The sequence below is a fragment of the Oncorhynchus masou genome, chromosome 10 (genome assembly GCF_036934945.1).
Source record: "Oncorhynchus masou masou isolate Uvic2021 chromosome 10, UVic_Omas_1.1, whole genome shotgun sequence".
In the NCBI taxonomy this organism is placed as follows: Eukaryota; Metazoa; Chordata; class Actinopteri; order Salmoniformes; family Salmonidae; genus Oncorhynchus; species Oncorhynchus masou.
In genome coordinates this window covers 27,103,387-27,119,524 of record NC_088221.1, presented here as the reverse complement: position 1 = coordinate 27,119,524, position 16,138 = coordinate 27,103,387, and the positions used below count along the sequence as shown (strand labels likewise).

Genomic DNA, 16,138 nt, shown 5'->3' with positions numbered 1-16,138 from the left:
TGTTCTGGGGCAGAACGACAGATTCACCTCGTCAGCTTGGGGGATCCAATCTTGCAACCTTAGTTAACTCGTCCAACGCAATAACGACCTGCCTCGCTCTCGTTGCACTCCACAAGGAGACTGACTGCCTGTTACGCGAATGCAGTAAGCCAAGGTAAGTTGCTAGCTAGCATTAAACTTATCTTATAAAAATCAATCAATCACTAGTTAACTACACATGGTTGATATTACTAGATATTATCTAGCATGTCCCGCGTTGCATAAAATCTGACTGAGCATACAAGTATCTGACTGAGCGGTGGTAGGCAGAAGCAGGCGTGTAAACATTCATTCAAACAGCACTCTCGTGCGTTTTGCCAGCAGCTCTTCGTTGTGCGTCAAGCATTGCGCCATTTATGACTTCAAGCCTATCAACTCCCTAGATGAGTCTGGTGTAACCGAAGTGAAATGGCTAGCTAGTTAGCACGCGCTAATAGTGTTTCAAACTTTACTCGCTCTGAGCCTTGGGGTGGTTGTTCCCCTTGCTCTACAAGGGTAAAGCTGATTCGATGGTGACTGTTGTCGTTGTGTTGCTGGTTCGAGCCCAGGGAGGTGCGAGGAGAGGGACTGAAGCTATACTGTTACACTGGCAATACTAAAGTGCCTATAAGAACATCCAATAGTCAAAGGTATATGAAATACAAATGGTATAGAGGGAAATAGTATAATTCCTATAATAACTACAACCTAAAACTTCTTACCTGGGAATATTGAAGACTCATGTTAAAAGGAATCACCAGCTTTCATATGATATCATGTTCTGAGCAAGGAACTGAAACGTTAACTTTCTTAATGGCACATATTGCACTTTGTTTTGGCAATATTTACTTGAGGCTAAATTTATTTTATTGATGTATTATTTTAAGTTAAAATAAGTGTTCCTTCAGTATTGTTCTAATTGTCATTATTACAAATAAATATATATATATTTTTTTTCAATCGGCCGGTTAATCTGTATCAGCTTTTTTGGTCCTCCAATAATCGGTATCGGCGTTGAAAAATCATAATCGGTCGACCTCTACTCTGTATGGGTTTTGACTGATAGCTGTTCTGAACTTGAGCCCCGCCCACGACAAGTTGCCACCATCCCTCCCATTAATTGGGCAACTTTTGCAAATGTTTTGTTGTCCAAGTGAAGGAAATGCTGTAAATTAAGAGGACTCAGTGTATTTTGAAAGATGAGACGTTGAGGATTATAATAAAATACCACTAAGGTCAATAAAGCAAACCAAACACCAGTGAGTCCAAATGTGCATGAATGAATGATTAAATTAATTATTTGTGTCAAATCGCCAGTTGGCAACCCATCAAGTACGGGACTAATTGACACCGACTCACAGGGATAATTGTGTTAATTCTTCCGGTGTTCTGTGCAGAGCGCAACACAAAGGCTGCACTTCACATTCCATATCATAAACCTTGTAATATACGGTGTCCATGATCACTGTTTGATGTAGTTACTAGATGACATTGCATTATACCCAAGGATATCCTGAACAGAATGTGTTTGTTGTATTGTAAAGGAAATTTGCCATGGAACACGCCTCTGGACGCACTCATGACTAGGGCTGTGGCGGTCACACATTTAATTCAGCCGGTGACTGTCAAGCAAATAACTGTCGGTCTCACGGAAATTGACCATTAATTAACACATTTAGCATCTCCTGGCTTTCACACGGCCTACAAGCCACTGATGCAAACCTTTGGAACATCTACAGTTGAAGTCGGAAGTTTACATACACTTAGATTGGAGTCATTAAAACTCGTTTTTCAACCACTCCACAAATTTCTTGTTAACAAACTATAGTTTTGGCAAGTCGGTTAGGACATCTACTTTGTGCATGACAAGTAATTTCTCCAACAATTGTTTACAGACAGATTACTTCACTTATAATTCACTGTATCACAATTCCAGCGGGTCAAAAGTTTATAGGCTAAGCGCACGCTTCAAACATAGTGTAATGTGAATTGTCAATGATCATGGCCCTACGGATCCTCAAAGGCCAATTATGCAATCGATATGGTTAATATGTCATGAAATTAATTATATGTTCACATGAAGATAGTTGAAAGGGTGAAATGAGAAACGTCATTGTTTTGCTAACTGATCGACTTTGATACCAAACTAATGGGGATTATAGATTGAATAACCATTTACTGTTTGTATTCTTTCAAAATTGATGATAAATAGTTACGAGCCTAAATGACTCACGGATGATTACTATTGACTTGCTGAACTCCCTAATTATGTTAATCATGAATGATTGTTATTTGTTTCCTTTGTGATGCAGCACAGACTACTCGGTAAATACACCACTTTATGGTTAAAGGAATTCCTGCCTCAGTGTCATCCATTCCTCTGTCACCTGACACGTGACCACCTGTTCACCTTCACTGTCAGTCATCCTACCTGTCCAGCTACACACACAGATTCCACTAATCTTTCATTGGCTGTGCCTTGAAACATTCCAGAAAATGATGTCATGGCTTTAGAAGCTTCTGATAGGCTAATTGACATCATTTGAGTCAATTGGAGGTGTACCTGTGGATGTATTTCAAGGCCTACCTTCAAACTCAGTGCCTCTTTGCCTGACATCATGGGAAAAATCACAAGAAATCAACCAAGACCTCATTGAAAAAAATTGACCTCCACAAGTTTGGTTCATCCTTGGGAGCAATTTCCAAATGCCTGAAGGTACCAGGTTCATCTGTACAAACAATAGTACGCAAGTATAAACACCATGTGACCACGCAGCTGTCATACCACGCGTTCTGTCTCCTAGAGATGAATGTACTTTGGTGTGAAAAGTGCAAATCACTCCCAGAACAGCAAAGGACCATGTGAAGATGCTGGAGGACACAGGTACAAAAGTATCGATATTCACAGTAAAACTAGACTTATATCAATATAACCTGAAAGGCTGCGCAGCAAGGAAGAAGCCACTGGTCCAAAACCACCATAAAAAATCCAGACTACGGTTTGCTACTGCACAAAGATCGCACTTTTTGGAGAAATGTCCTCTGGTCTGATGAAACAAAAATAGAACTGTTTGGCCATAATAACCATTGTTATGTTTGGAGGAAAAAGGGGGGCGCTTGGAAGTCGAAGAACACCATCCCAACCGTGAAGCACGGGGGTGGCAGCATCATGTGGGGGTGCTTTGCTGCAGGAAGGACTGGTACACTTCACAATATAGATGGCATCATGAGGCAGGACAATTATGTGGATATATTGAAGCAACATCTCAAGACATCAGTCAGGAAGTTAAAGCTTGGTCGCATATGGGTCTTCCAAATGGACAGTGACCCCAAGCATACTCCCAAAGGTGTGGCAAAATGGCTTAAGGACAAAGTCAAGGTATTGGAGTGGCCATCACAAAGCCCTGACCTCAATCCTATAGAAAATGTGTGGGCAGAACTGAAAAAGTGTGTGCGCGCAAGGAGGCATACAAACCTGACTCGGTTACACCAGCTCTGTCAGGAGGAATGTGCCAAAATTCACCCAACGTATTGTGGAAAGCTTATGGAAGGCTTCCCGAAATGTTTGATCCAAGTTAAACAATTTAAAGGCAATGCTAACAAATACTAATTGAGTGTATGTAAACGTCTGCCCACTTTGAATGTGATGAAAGAAAAAACCTCTTCTATTATTCTGACATTTCACATTCTTAAAATAAAGTGGTGATCCTAACTGACCTAAGACAGGGTATTTTTACTAGGATTAAATGTCAGGAATAGTGAAAAACAGTTTCAATATAAACCTCCGACTTCAACTGTACATTACTTAAAGTCTAATAAATCCATGTAATATAGTCTACACCTTCACAATACATTTTTTTTTTAAGACCGGTCTAAAGAAAGAAAACATTAAATTTAGAAAATGTAGTCTATTTCAGACGAACAGAATAACATACTCTTGAGTTGTTATGTTTTAGGTCCTGATCTGGCTATGCCAAATGGCTGTGGGATACACTAGTTAATTTAGCAGACAAGATTTGCTTAGAATTACGTAGCATTATTATATAGTATGAAGAATACAATTGAAAAAAACTGAATAAAATAGGATATTTTCTCAACAATTTGAGGGAGTGTTGCACATGCGGCTATTCTCTGTTGAGTGGTTAACATAGAAATAGGTACTCATATGCTTAATTTAGAGTTATTAATGCAACTTTAGTTCTACAAACGTTGGGCAATATGTTTTCATTTTTAATAGATTGTCAGGCTGGATGATGTGACCAATGAATTTGAAAAAAGTTGCTTGAAAGGCATGAGCTCTGCTTTGTTTTGTACACAGTTTGTACAGACTTCAGTCTTGCATTTACAATTTGACAAGCACTTGCTAATGCCTCAAATTTACCAGCGGCATCCCTTTTGTGTGGCCGTAATGCGCCCTTGGCCCGGAAAGGCTGCATTGTGCCCTCCTCGTGCCCTCCTCGAGTGCTGCCTGCTCCGAAGCACCTCACTCACAGGCTACAAGTGAAGACAGACACATCGGGGACGCAACTGTGCGCATCCTTATCCAATTCCGAGGTGGATATTGAAGATATTGGAAGAATTGTCCACATTTACTTTGTCAGCCAACCAGATGAGTAGACCTAACGAACAGCAAAAGCACTAACCTATGTCAATCTACTATCACCCATATTACAAAAGGTGACATTCTATTCTGTGCGAGAAATAGATATTCCAAACAGTCTGGGACAACCACTAACATAATGTGGCTGATGCAACAGATTAGAACGTTTAGCTTAAAAATGTTGATAGCCTAATGGTTTATTTCTTCACATTATAAGCTCAGCAATGCACACATGGCAGTATGCTATATGCTCGAATGTTCCATTAGTGGGAAAACACCATTATCAAAAGTGACCGCAAATGCAATTATGCATGTAATGTTTTAATTATAAAGGTGCATTTTGATGATAAATGATCTTCCCTTAACGTAAAACCCACACGCTGCGTATTTATGCCAGTTAGGCTCTACACCCCTTGTAAAGTGGATTAATGTGCTTAATTTTAATAAGTTATTTGGCCACTTTAGTTGTGATACAAACCCTATAGGGCTATGATTTGAAAAAAAGGGTATGTATTGTTTCTTGCCTTATATTAGAACTTGTGAATGATACACTGGGAACCATTCACAAGTGAAAGGCTAATATTGTCACGCATCAGACTATTTATGATTTAATCTTGTCGTTACATATACAAAATAATGTGTAATTTGTTTTGATGTAAAATGGACCATTATCATGCACCTGTCTTGAAATGGGGAAAAATGCATGTAATCTATGCACTTAAATAGCAAATGGAGGAAGGTTTTCCTGTGGTTCATTTTCATGCCAGCTCAGTAGGCTATTCTCCTGTAGTAAAGATTAACATTGTGCTTAATATTAGGAAAGTTGAGAGAAATATAGTTGGCCTAGCCTATAGAAAGCCGATGGGATCTTTTTAATAGGTCACTCTTTTCTCATGCAATTGCATAACCTATACAAAATGTTGAGCAACATGAGCTCTCATTAAATGCTTGATTAGAGTACCAGGCAGTTAGCAAGTTCGGTAGGCTACTAATGACCAGCAGCAACATCAGAGCTTGGAGAAGTCTAATTACTGTGACTAAACGGTCAAATGGAATTTGACTGCCTTCATGACTAGTGACCGCAGGTGTGGCAGTAATATGGTCAACAGCCCTACTCATGACTCCCTTCTATATGAACAAATTACCATCTGCTTCTCTGAATTACCTTGTGAAAGCCTAACACCACAAAGATCATATTTTATCATTTAGCTTGTCATGTTGGCAATAGAACAAGCTTTGAAATGATGCCCACCTGAACCAGATTGCGATTTATAATGGACCGTTTGATTGCGCAAACAACAGTAATTGCGTGATGGCGGTTATGCAAGGCTGTGTTCAAAACAACAAATGTGCTTGCTCTAGTTCCTCCACGGCACAGCTAGGAGAGCTCAAAAAGCAGCTTATAGTTGAACTCTTCTTAAGAGTCAAAAGTGCATTGAAAATATTTAGGGACTGTGCACACTTTAGAACGGTGTGGCCACTTGAGCCGTGTTGACATTGGCCGTTTGAAGTCTCAAATCCTATTTGAATCTGTTCTTTTTCCTGCAGTCTAAACTGCTAAAAAGCACATGGAATTCAAGCCACATTTCAAATCCCCTTCGTAGGTGGTTTGAAGTCCAATACAAATATGATTCTTGGCCACGGTAAAATCTGCTTAATTTGCCCAAAAGTGTTTGACTTATTTGGCAAATCTTGTTGCTTGCTACCCTGTTTACAGTTTGACAAGAACATGTGTATTTGTGAATGCTAAACAGCTACCTAGCTAGCTAGTTGAGCACTGTGGCTAGCCAAAAAGGATCTGTTTTGAAAGTTGGATCATCTTATCCTTTTGAGGATTTTAAAAAGTGTTCTAACACTATGATTTTGAACATTCAAAGCAACTTTGAAACATCCATGGCAGGCATTGTCACCATAGCTTGCTACATAACTTCTGAGTGATAGGAAGCACGAGCAACACCAATCAACCTACACCACTGCAAACACATCCATCGTTACTATGACAACTAGCATAGCATTGTCAGCAAGTGACTGCTGTCTGAACACACACACATCTGATTTGGTCACCTGTAACTTGCTATTTGGCCGGTCAGTAGTACAAAACTAATTTAACATTAAGGTCTGCAGTGTGAACAAGGCTTTGGAGATACCAGTATGACCTCTCACTCATACCTCTGTCATGTTGTCTTATGTTGCACCTGTTCGTATGTAACAATGTGTCGAGTATTTTCAGAGTTTGTTAAATGCGGCGTAAAGTACAGTACATAAAATCACCCGTGTAATATTTGGATTGTATCAGGCGTTGTCCTCTCCGTTCGTCTAACAATTTTCCCATAATCTCCAAACTGTTCCCTTTAATTGCTACCATGGTGATGCATATGCTTTCCATATGACTTCAGCCCAGGATATTTGTGAGAGTCACCGATTTGGTGGGGCTTCAGACCTGTCAATCGATACCTAAGAAAAATAGGTGTTCTGTTCATAAATATGGATTCCCCGTAAAGAAACAGTATAATCCCCCCCCGCCAAGCTTTTACACCCCCACTTTCAGACAGTCAGTCAACCATGCTCCCAGACAGACTCTTCTTTAGTACAAAGGAATTATTCTCTTCAGGTTACTACATGTTCCTTCCATTGCACTGTTAGTTTCTTCAGCTCTGTAGTGAAGGTTAATAGCCATGATGCAGGGGCACTGAGTGATTGTAGGATGTTGCCCTTGTGACAATGTGAGTCCATTTCTGCCTCTCCACCCATATTGCCAGGGGCAGCAAAATAGCATCATGTGTGTGTCAGCCTGTCATAGGGATAAATGGTGCTCACAGGTCTCCCTTTGGTTAACCAGTCTCTTTCTGACGGCCTCAGCAAATAACATCACACCATTCATAACTCATCCTGACACACACACAGTATGCCGACTGTTGCTCAGACTACTCCATTAACAAAACCTTAACATTCCAAACACAAACACACTCAAAGTTTCCCATTTCCCCATACACACCATGACCAGTGAGGGTCAGACCAAATCCAAATCCCCCTAACCATAACTCACGGTGACAGAGGAAAAATGGCATTTAGTGCAGCAGAAATGATATTCCTGTGTGTCAACGTGATGCATGCACTATTAGTGGATCATAACGTTGGCTCAGTGGTACCCGGGTCCCCCTGTAGGGCTGGCTCTATGGGAAACTCACTCTCCTATCTGTCACACAGCACAGCGACACAGCACAACACTGATGGTGTGCCATTGATAGCGGCATCACTGACATTGTTGATGCTGTTGTCAAATGTGCTCTGTCACAACTCTGGAGAACAAATAAATAATGCTCATTAGAGGACATTTCTCTGTATTTCTCGCTCTCCCTCTGTTCTCTGACTCTCACTCACTCACTCATTCCCTCAAACACATTCTCTCTTCCCTCCAAACACACACACTTAAGACATGGCAAGTAAATAATCAAATAGGCAAATACAATCTCACAGAGGACACAGACACCATAGGGCAATCATGGGCAGACAGCACTTAACGATCCAGAGCAGAGAAGCAGCAGGCAGCCTAGTAGATGATGATTCATGACCAGTGAGAGAGAGGAAAGAATACAGAAGGAGAGACAGGACATCTCCCTAGGTTACACTTCAGATAGGAAGGGGGCAGCATTCAGAACAGGCCCTGAAGCACTCATAACTATGATAAAATATGTACAAGAACGTTAACAGGAATCTACAGAAATGAATGTCCCATAGGCGACATCAGGTATTAGTGGAGGCATCATAATGTGACTGTTGATCATGCCTGGAGCTTTTGTGTTTAACAGCCACAGTGCCTGAGGTTGTATTGCCTTTAAATAAGACATGGTGAGATATTCTACTCCGTTGTCAGATTGCATTGCACAGCGTTCTGTTACTCTTCTAATGCACTGTTCTACTTGTGCGTGTGACATGTGTGTGAGAGTTCCCACAGTAAGTGCTCTGACCCATGTCCTAATACACTGTTCAGGTTGTGTGGGCTGAGGCTTGGAGACGGAGGTAAATCTATTGATTTATCCGCTGTATCAGCTGGTCTCCTGAGTGTAGCTCTGTGTAAACGCTCTCTGCCAGGATGCTGGGGATCAATAGCTGTATACAAATATAGTCCATTGAACAAAGACTATTTCCTGTGAAGAGCAGCGAGTGACGTGGCCGGCGTCAGGGCAAACTAAACACCCACACTCTTCCTGATGTGGGCTCTTCTCTCACAGCTCTGCGCGTGGCGAAAACAATAATGCTGCGATCTCATCCATTATGAATTAGAAAACATGAACACACACACACTCGCAAAGATAGCAGTAAGTCTTGGCCCATATATAATAGATGATAACTAAAATCCTGTGTACTTCTGTTGGGTCTCTGCCTGTGATAGGGTCGTTACTAAGGCAGCTCCCCCGGGACAACACAGTGCACTCGTTCAACACTGCCGTCCCTTTTATTGTCTATGACAAAACCTCATGGCTCTGGGTGGAAGTTACCCTTTGACACACACAGATCTAGGATGGTCTTACCCTCCTATGAATCCTATCCTTACCTGTTGAGGGGGGTGAAACTGACCGATCAGTGCCGAGGGAGAACGTAATAATACTCCACATGTATGCCTTGAATAGCTCTGATTAACATCTCACCAAGTCAAGGCCATTGCCAAAGCAGCTACTTCAGCACCACCTCAGTTCCAGGACAGTGCTGGAATAATGGAATATGGTCCCTCACACAAATTGTGGGCTCATCATATCACCGCTACAGTGTGCCTACCCCGTACGCCCTCTCCTAAAACAACTGAAAACAGAGGGGAACTATGGAGCAACCATGACAAACGGGCATCCCGTGTCACTGCGCCTCCCGTCCTCTGTGAATCACAATCACCGCCACGGCCTTCCATGAATCCCTGCACACTCCACTCCGCCCGGGGCAAAGCAAAGAGATGGTTTGTAATGTTATTCTAAGCAATTAAAGTTTTTTTTTTAATCATTAATTAGACTAGTGTTTCCCAAACTCGGTCCTCTGGACCCCAAGGGGTGCACGTTTTGTTTTTGCCCTAACACTACACAGCTGATTCAAATGATCAAAGCTTGATGACTAGTTGATTATTTGAATCCGCTGTGTAGTGCTACAGCAGAAATCTAAACGCACCCCTTGGGGACCCGAATTTGGGAAACCCTGAATAAGACAGCCAGCACACTCAATCAGAGAAGAGGACTTTATGCATTATGTAATGGCTGTGACAACAGTGAGCTAATCAGCCCTACGCTTCCTGTCTCCTGTGGGATCGTGGGTAATTATGAATGAGCTGGAACATGCAATGTGACGAGTGAGGTAATGTGCTTTTAGTGCCGAGAACGACGGGGAGAGGAGGACTGGGAGAGCAAAGACATCGCTGCTTGCCACCAGAGAGAGAGAGTAGTAGAAAAGAAGAAAGCGAGAGGGAAAATAAAAAGGGAAGATGAAAGGGGGACATAATAAAGGAGAGCACGCCACACACCATGTTCTCTTACAGAAAGATTCATTATACAGTAGCCTAGCTTTGGACGGATGGATTTGAATAATCCATTCAATGTGACTGCATGATGAATGAGAAATGTTACATCTCAAGTCTACATATCAATACGTTTTGATTTACATGATCATGAAGATGAATAAATCTTATTCACATTGGAATTCAAAGCCTTGGATGTCACATTTCTTCCCAATCCAAGCCCAGTAGATGGTGTTTCTGAGAAGAGCTGGCTACTGGTAGTGTGTTCCAATTACTGATGTAGGCTCTGACTACTAAACCCTGCTCAGTAGGGGCCCTGGGGTTGTGTCCTCTGTGTACTGCTCTGTGCCAGCATTCTCACCAGAGACAGCAATCCAGCCACACTCAAGTCAGCAGATCTCTGAAGACCGGCTCATAAACAACCACATGACGGCTGCCAGAATGACTCATGTTTGGTGTGTGTGTGTGTTACTGGGGTTATAATTACCCCAAGTGTGTGTACACTGCAATAAAAGTTATCTCCTGTAAGTGCCTGCGGACATAGTGACATATATACACTAGGCATCTCAACCTCACACACACATGAAACAGTGTGGAGGAGAGGACTTGAAAAGAAAGTTCCAACCAACGCTACATAATCTTGCACTTTCTCAGCATCTGGATACTGTTGCTCTGGCACCTCTGGAACAACTTTCCCATCCCCTTGAGTAGCATTGGATATGTGCACAGTACAGTTTGCCTATGTGGAAGTCTGTTGTAAGTGAGTCTGTGGAAGCATTTGTTGTTGTAAGTGGGCCTATTTGTTAGTGTGTTTGGTTAAAAAGGTCTGCCTCTGTCAAGAGTTTCCTCCTTGAATCTATGATTCCATTATAGAATGGGGAATTTATAGAACGGGGAAGTTGTAGTGCGTTGACGGACTTCTGTTTTCATCTCTTAAAGATGATATGCTTCATATCTAACAGAAATGTGCAGTGTGTCTTTATACATGTAGAGGGTGAACAAGTATAACTCACAGCATCTCCCACAGATACGATATCATGTCTTGGAATGATGGTGCAGTCTGAGACATGGCACATATCCAGCTGTAGAAAAACCTTGTCAATAGACAGAGCAGGAGACCCGCTTACATGTCCCTACATCCCAAATACACACGTCTCAATAGCGACCAGGGTATTAGCGTTTCCATAAACAGCTTTTCCAACAGATCTGGAGTCAGTCTCCTATGAACCTCTGGCTTGTGCGATATGTGACACAAACGGAAATACAGATTTCTGACATTAATACTGCAGGAGAATGCGAATTATCTTCCAGATATTTGTTGCATTATTGAAAATGAGCGGCTTGCAGCTAAAAGTATGTCATGTGTGATTCTCATCGACAAGAGGTTTGTTCTGGCAGGCGTAGAGATATGAAATGTAGAGATGTCCCCTATCTCAGACAAAATGGCCGCCTGAAATAGAAGGGCTTTGAACAATATTCAATAAACATTTATTTACTGGAGTAAATCTTGTCAAAGAGTTAAATGGTGTTAAATAGAAACATGGTTCCTATTAGTGCAAGGAGAGATTCCTGTTGTTTTTTTATCTATCCGGTAATGTTACTATTAGTTTTGATTAAATAAATCCCTGTGCAGGTACTAACATTGTATCCCATATTAAATTTGGATATAACTGCTAGATCACTAATACTCTCCTATGCCACATATGGTAGTCAGTCATATATAATTCAATATTATCAATAATATTCATGACTTATTATCAATAAGTAATTAGTCTAAACAAGACAGTACAGAAAACGGGGATAAAAAAAAGAATGACATTCCCGGGTATACAAACCTATAGGGATGAATAGTTTGAGCAAGCTTGCCCTCTAGTGTCTGAGTAGTGAACTACATTTCAAACCAACCGAGCAGAGCAAGAAGAAGCAAGGAATCCTATGTATCATGTGACAAGGGAGATAGTAACAAGCATTTTAAAACAGGGCAGTGACAAAATACTAACCTGCCCCCCCCCCCCCCCAAAAAAAGTCTTCAAAATATGACATCTTGTTCAGCCTTTCTCTCTCTCTCTGTCTGTCTGTCTGTGATGACAGAGCGAGGGTCATCGCTGCTTACCACAGTCCGACATGATCATGTCAGCATCCGCCTACCAGAGACACACAGAAGGAGAAACCCACTCAGTCAACCTACATGGACTGACACAGGCAGAGACATCACAGGTAAACACTAGGGCCCAAGGAGGCATGTACTCACATCCGCACACTTATGGTTGGCAGAAGGACCCACTCCTCCATCCACAATGTCCAGAGAGGGAAACTGACTCCTCAGCCAGCTCACCTGGCCACACACAGAAACAGACGTGTGAATGACATGTCCCAAATATGCCACACACCGACGTACATGCTCCAGATTGATGAAAATAAATCCACTGGGGCTGATTATATTCACGTCTTCTTGCTGCAGCTTTCTGCTCCCCTTATTGCGGAATCATTTACATATTTTTACGATTGGGGCTATCCCCAAGTTCTGGAAGGTCTTCTAAGTTAAGATCTTTCTTAACTTCCAAATCTATTTTAAATGTGCATCAGTTGGGCTTCAGACCAGGCCATAGCACCATCACTGGTATTAAATGTGGTAAATTGTTTGGATAGGAAGAAACACTGTGCAACTCTATTCATTGGCACTGTCAACTACTCTTTACTAATTCTACGGTTGTCTGAAATTGGCCTGGATCACTAGGCTTTTTTGTACTTGGTTTTACCTGACTAGGCTTTTTTGGAGCTGCAATCTGCCTTTGTCGCTTTGCAGAATGCCTTTGTTGAACTGAAAATGAGTGCTTAATGCAGCTAAAACCAAGTACATCGTTTTCCAAATCACTTAAAAATGTATCTGATGATTTATGCATATTGGATGATGCCCACATTAACCGTGTCCCCGTGTATAAATATCTTTGGCATCTGGATTGACAAAAAGTTATTTTAAAAAGCATATGGATCAGTTAGTCAGGAAGTTGAGAATAAATAGATCATGCCTCTCCCTAAACAGCAGAAAGCAGATCATTCAGTCAACTTTCCTGCCAGTACTAGACTACAGTGACACCATGTATACGACAGCAGCTGCAGCAACACTGGAACCATTAGAGGCAGTTTACAACGGTATAAGTCAGATAACAAATGAGGACAAATAAGCTTTGTCATGCTGCTTATCAATGTGCTTTCTCTGGTGAGACAGGTTCACATATCGCTTTACAACGGGAGGCAGGTTCAGTACATATCATTGCATCCTATAAGTCTCATAGATCAATACTCTGCTCTATTTTTGTTTAGAAAGCCCACTTGCTTCCCTAACCTAACCCTTAACAGATCCCTAACCTAACCCTTAACAGATCCCAAACCTAACCCTTAACAGATCCCTAACCTAACCCTTAACAGATCCCTAACCTAACCCTTAACAGATCCCTAACCTAACCCTTAACAGATCCCTAACCTAACCCTTAACAGATCCCTAACCTAACCCTTAACAGATCCCTAACCTAACCCTTAACAGATCCCTAACCTAACCCCCAACCTAACCCTTAACAGATCCCTAACCTAACCCTTAACAGATCCCTAACCTAACCCTTAACAGATCCCTAACCTAACCCTAACCCTAACAGATCCCTAACCTAACCCTTAACAGATCCCTAACCTAACCCTTAACAGATCCCAAACCTAACCCTTAACAGATCCCTAACCTAACCCTTAACAGATCCCTAACCCTAACCCTTAACAGATCCCTAACCTAACCCTTAACAGATCCCTAACCTCCCTAACCTAACCCTTAACAGATCCCTAACCTAACCCTTAACAGATCCCTAACCTAACCCTTAACAGATCCCTAACCTAACCCTTAACAGATCCCTAACCTAACCCTTAACAGATCCCTAACCTAACCCTTAACAGATCCCTAACCTAACCCTTAACAGATCCCTAACCTAACCCTTAACAGATCCCTAACCTAACCCTTAACAGATCCCTAACCTAACCCTTAACAGACCCCAAACCCTAATTGGAAACCTAAATCTAAGACTAAAAAAGCATTTTTCCTTGTGGGGAATTCTGGTCCCCACTATGATAGTAAAGACAAACACACACACACATGGGTGAAGAAGACACATAGTTGTGAACCTTCTCTGACTTGTGTGTGAATTACGCTTTACGTTTATTTTCTCTGACGATTCGTTTCTCTCCCATATCTGGATCTCGTCTCCCTCTATAGTGAACACGGCCTCACTTTCATGCCGCTCTCTCCGATCTCCTTGATGAGGTTTCCAGCATTGGTGGTGGCCTCCGGGTGGAATGTGTACTGATTGTCTCCTGCCATGGGTTTCACCCACCGCTCTGGCCCCGATACCATCACGTGCATATCTGGAAGAAAACACACACACACTTTTGAGATGGCTGCGATGTTAAGTTGAACAATCTATGATACTATGTAGACCGAAATAGCATGGGGGCACCAGTGTCTGTGATAATAGGGACTCCTCAATGTTTTGTTGTCCTATTACAAGGCGATAGTGTAACCATATCAGAGTGAGCGGTTGTGTTACTCACCAAAAAGGGTCTGGCCCCACACAGTTCCTCAGGCACTCCACCATGGGATGACCGAACATGATGTTGGGTACAGAATGACTTCAGGGAAACAACATACAATCATTAGCCTCGTGATTTATTCTAATCCAGTCACCTTGGTGGTGATGCAAGGGAATAAGATACGTTGAAATGCAAATCAGTGCTATATTAGTGCGGAATAAAACTTAAGCTGACAAAATATAAGTAGCTAAAGAAAAACTGAGGATGTTGTAAACAGAGTTGCAGAATGTTATGCAACCTGGACTGGCTTTGCTAAAATATGCATGCATTCAGTGTTACAGCTAGCTAAACTGCTTGACATGATTGCTAAAGAAACTGAGGCTATGCTAGCTAGCGAAAATCAATGCACTCCCTAGCTAGCGTTGTAGCCTATGAATCATCTGATGTGGCTTTGCTCACCGGTCCATAACATCGAGGTGCAGGAAGTCAGCCCCGCACTCCGTCATTCGAACCGATTCAGTACCAATGCATGCTAGGTAGGTCACTGGGATGGACGGACCAATTTTTTGCGAAGTATTACAAATATATATTTATTTTTGATTTAACTAGGCAATTGAACTAGTACCAGCATCTTTGCGCTGTAAGACATGTGGGTGCTGTCTGCCCTGCTCTCACCTGGCTTTGCAAGAAAGCAGTTCATAGAGTACTCGAACGTGTTGGTTTGCTACTTCCGGGCTTAACGCTGTTTTCAAAATAAAAGTACAAAAGCATCGAACGTTGCTTTTCCAAAAGTTGCCACTGGATGGCGGACAACTCATACGGAAGTTACCTAACAAATCAGTGTTCACATATTTTTCCATGGTGAAAGATTAATTCATATTGCCCACAGAGCTCATATCGTTCCCTAGTTGGCTGTAATACTTAGTAGATTTGACTGAAGTTGAAAGGTAGAGATGAGCTGTGTTGGTTGGCCCCATTCCCGAGAATGTGGGGGACCATCTCAGCAGTGTGTGCAAGAGCTGTCTGAGAACAGGAGACAGAGCCAGACAAGACCAAGATCAATGGTCACATAAAGGACTGTGGGAGAGACCACTACCACCTCCATAGACTACTGCCTCTCTTTCACTCTCACACACACAAAGTTTTGAAGAGAGTTCATCCATAGTCCAATCTCCAAGTTATTATGATTTATAAGAATGTGAAAAATGTATCCTTAGTAGTTCCAGCAGTTTTTTCTGTGGCTCTGGCCCACTTTAGGCTCAGTCACATCCCACCGGACACAGAGTCTATTCAAAGTCTATTCCAAGTTGGTTCAAAGCAACGTATTTAAATTAAGTGGAAATAACGTTTCAACCAGTATGTGTCCAGTGGGACACATGCCGATGAGAGTAAACACCAATCTGACATTTATGGGTTTGGGCTGCGGGTTGCGTTACCGCTGTAGAGTTGATGGT

The 16,138-nt window shown here is 42.0% G+C and overlaps 1 protein-coding gene across 2 annotated transcripts; it reads right to left on the bottom strand.

The window, feature by feature from the left end:
* Positions 1–12,125: 12,125 nt before the first annotated feature.
* Positions 12,126–15,413, bottom strand: LOC135546960 (ribulose-phosphate 3-epimerase-like). 2 transcript variants are annotated; one of them, XR_010456647.1, is made up of 5 exons: positions 15,144–15,413; positions 14,706–14,783; positions 14,312–14,519; positions 12,367–12,450; positions 12,126–12,259 (listed from the first exon to the last, which is right to left on the bottom strand). XR_010456647.1 is itself a non-coding variant. In XM_064975522.1 (5 exons), exons 3-5 carry the CDS (start codon positions 14,515–14,517, stop codon positions 12,215–12,217), a joined length of 261 nt encoding a protein of 86 aa, XP_064831594.1. In that variant the 5' UTR covers positions 14,518–14,519; positions 14,706–14,783; positions 15,144–15,413; the 3' UTR covers positions 12,126–12,214. The 2 variants fall into 2 exon arrangements, 1 of the variants encoding a protein (XP_064831594.1); XM_064975522.1 differs by having other exon boundaries at positions 14,386–14,519.
* Between the last annotated feature and the right edge of the window lie 725 nt (positions 15,414–16,138).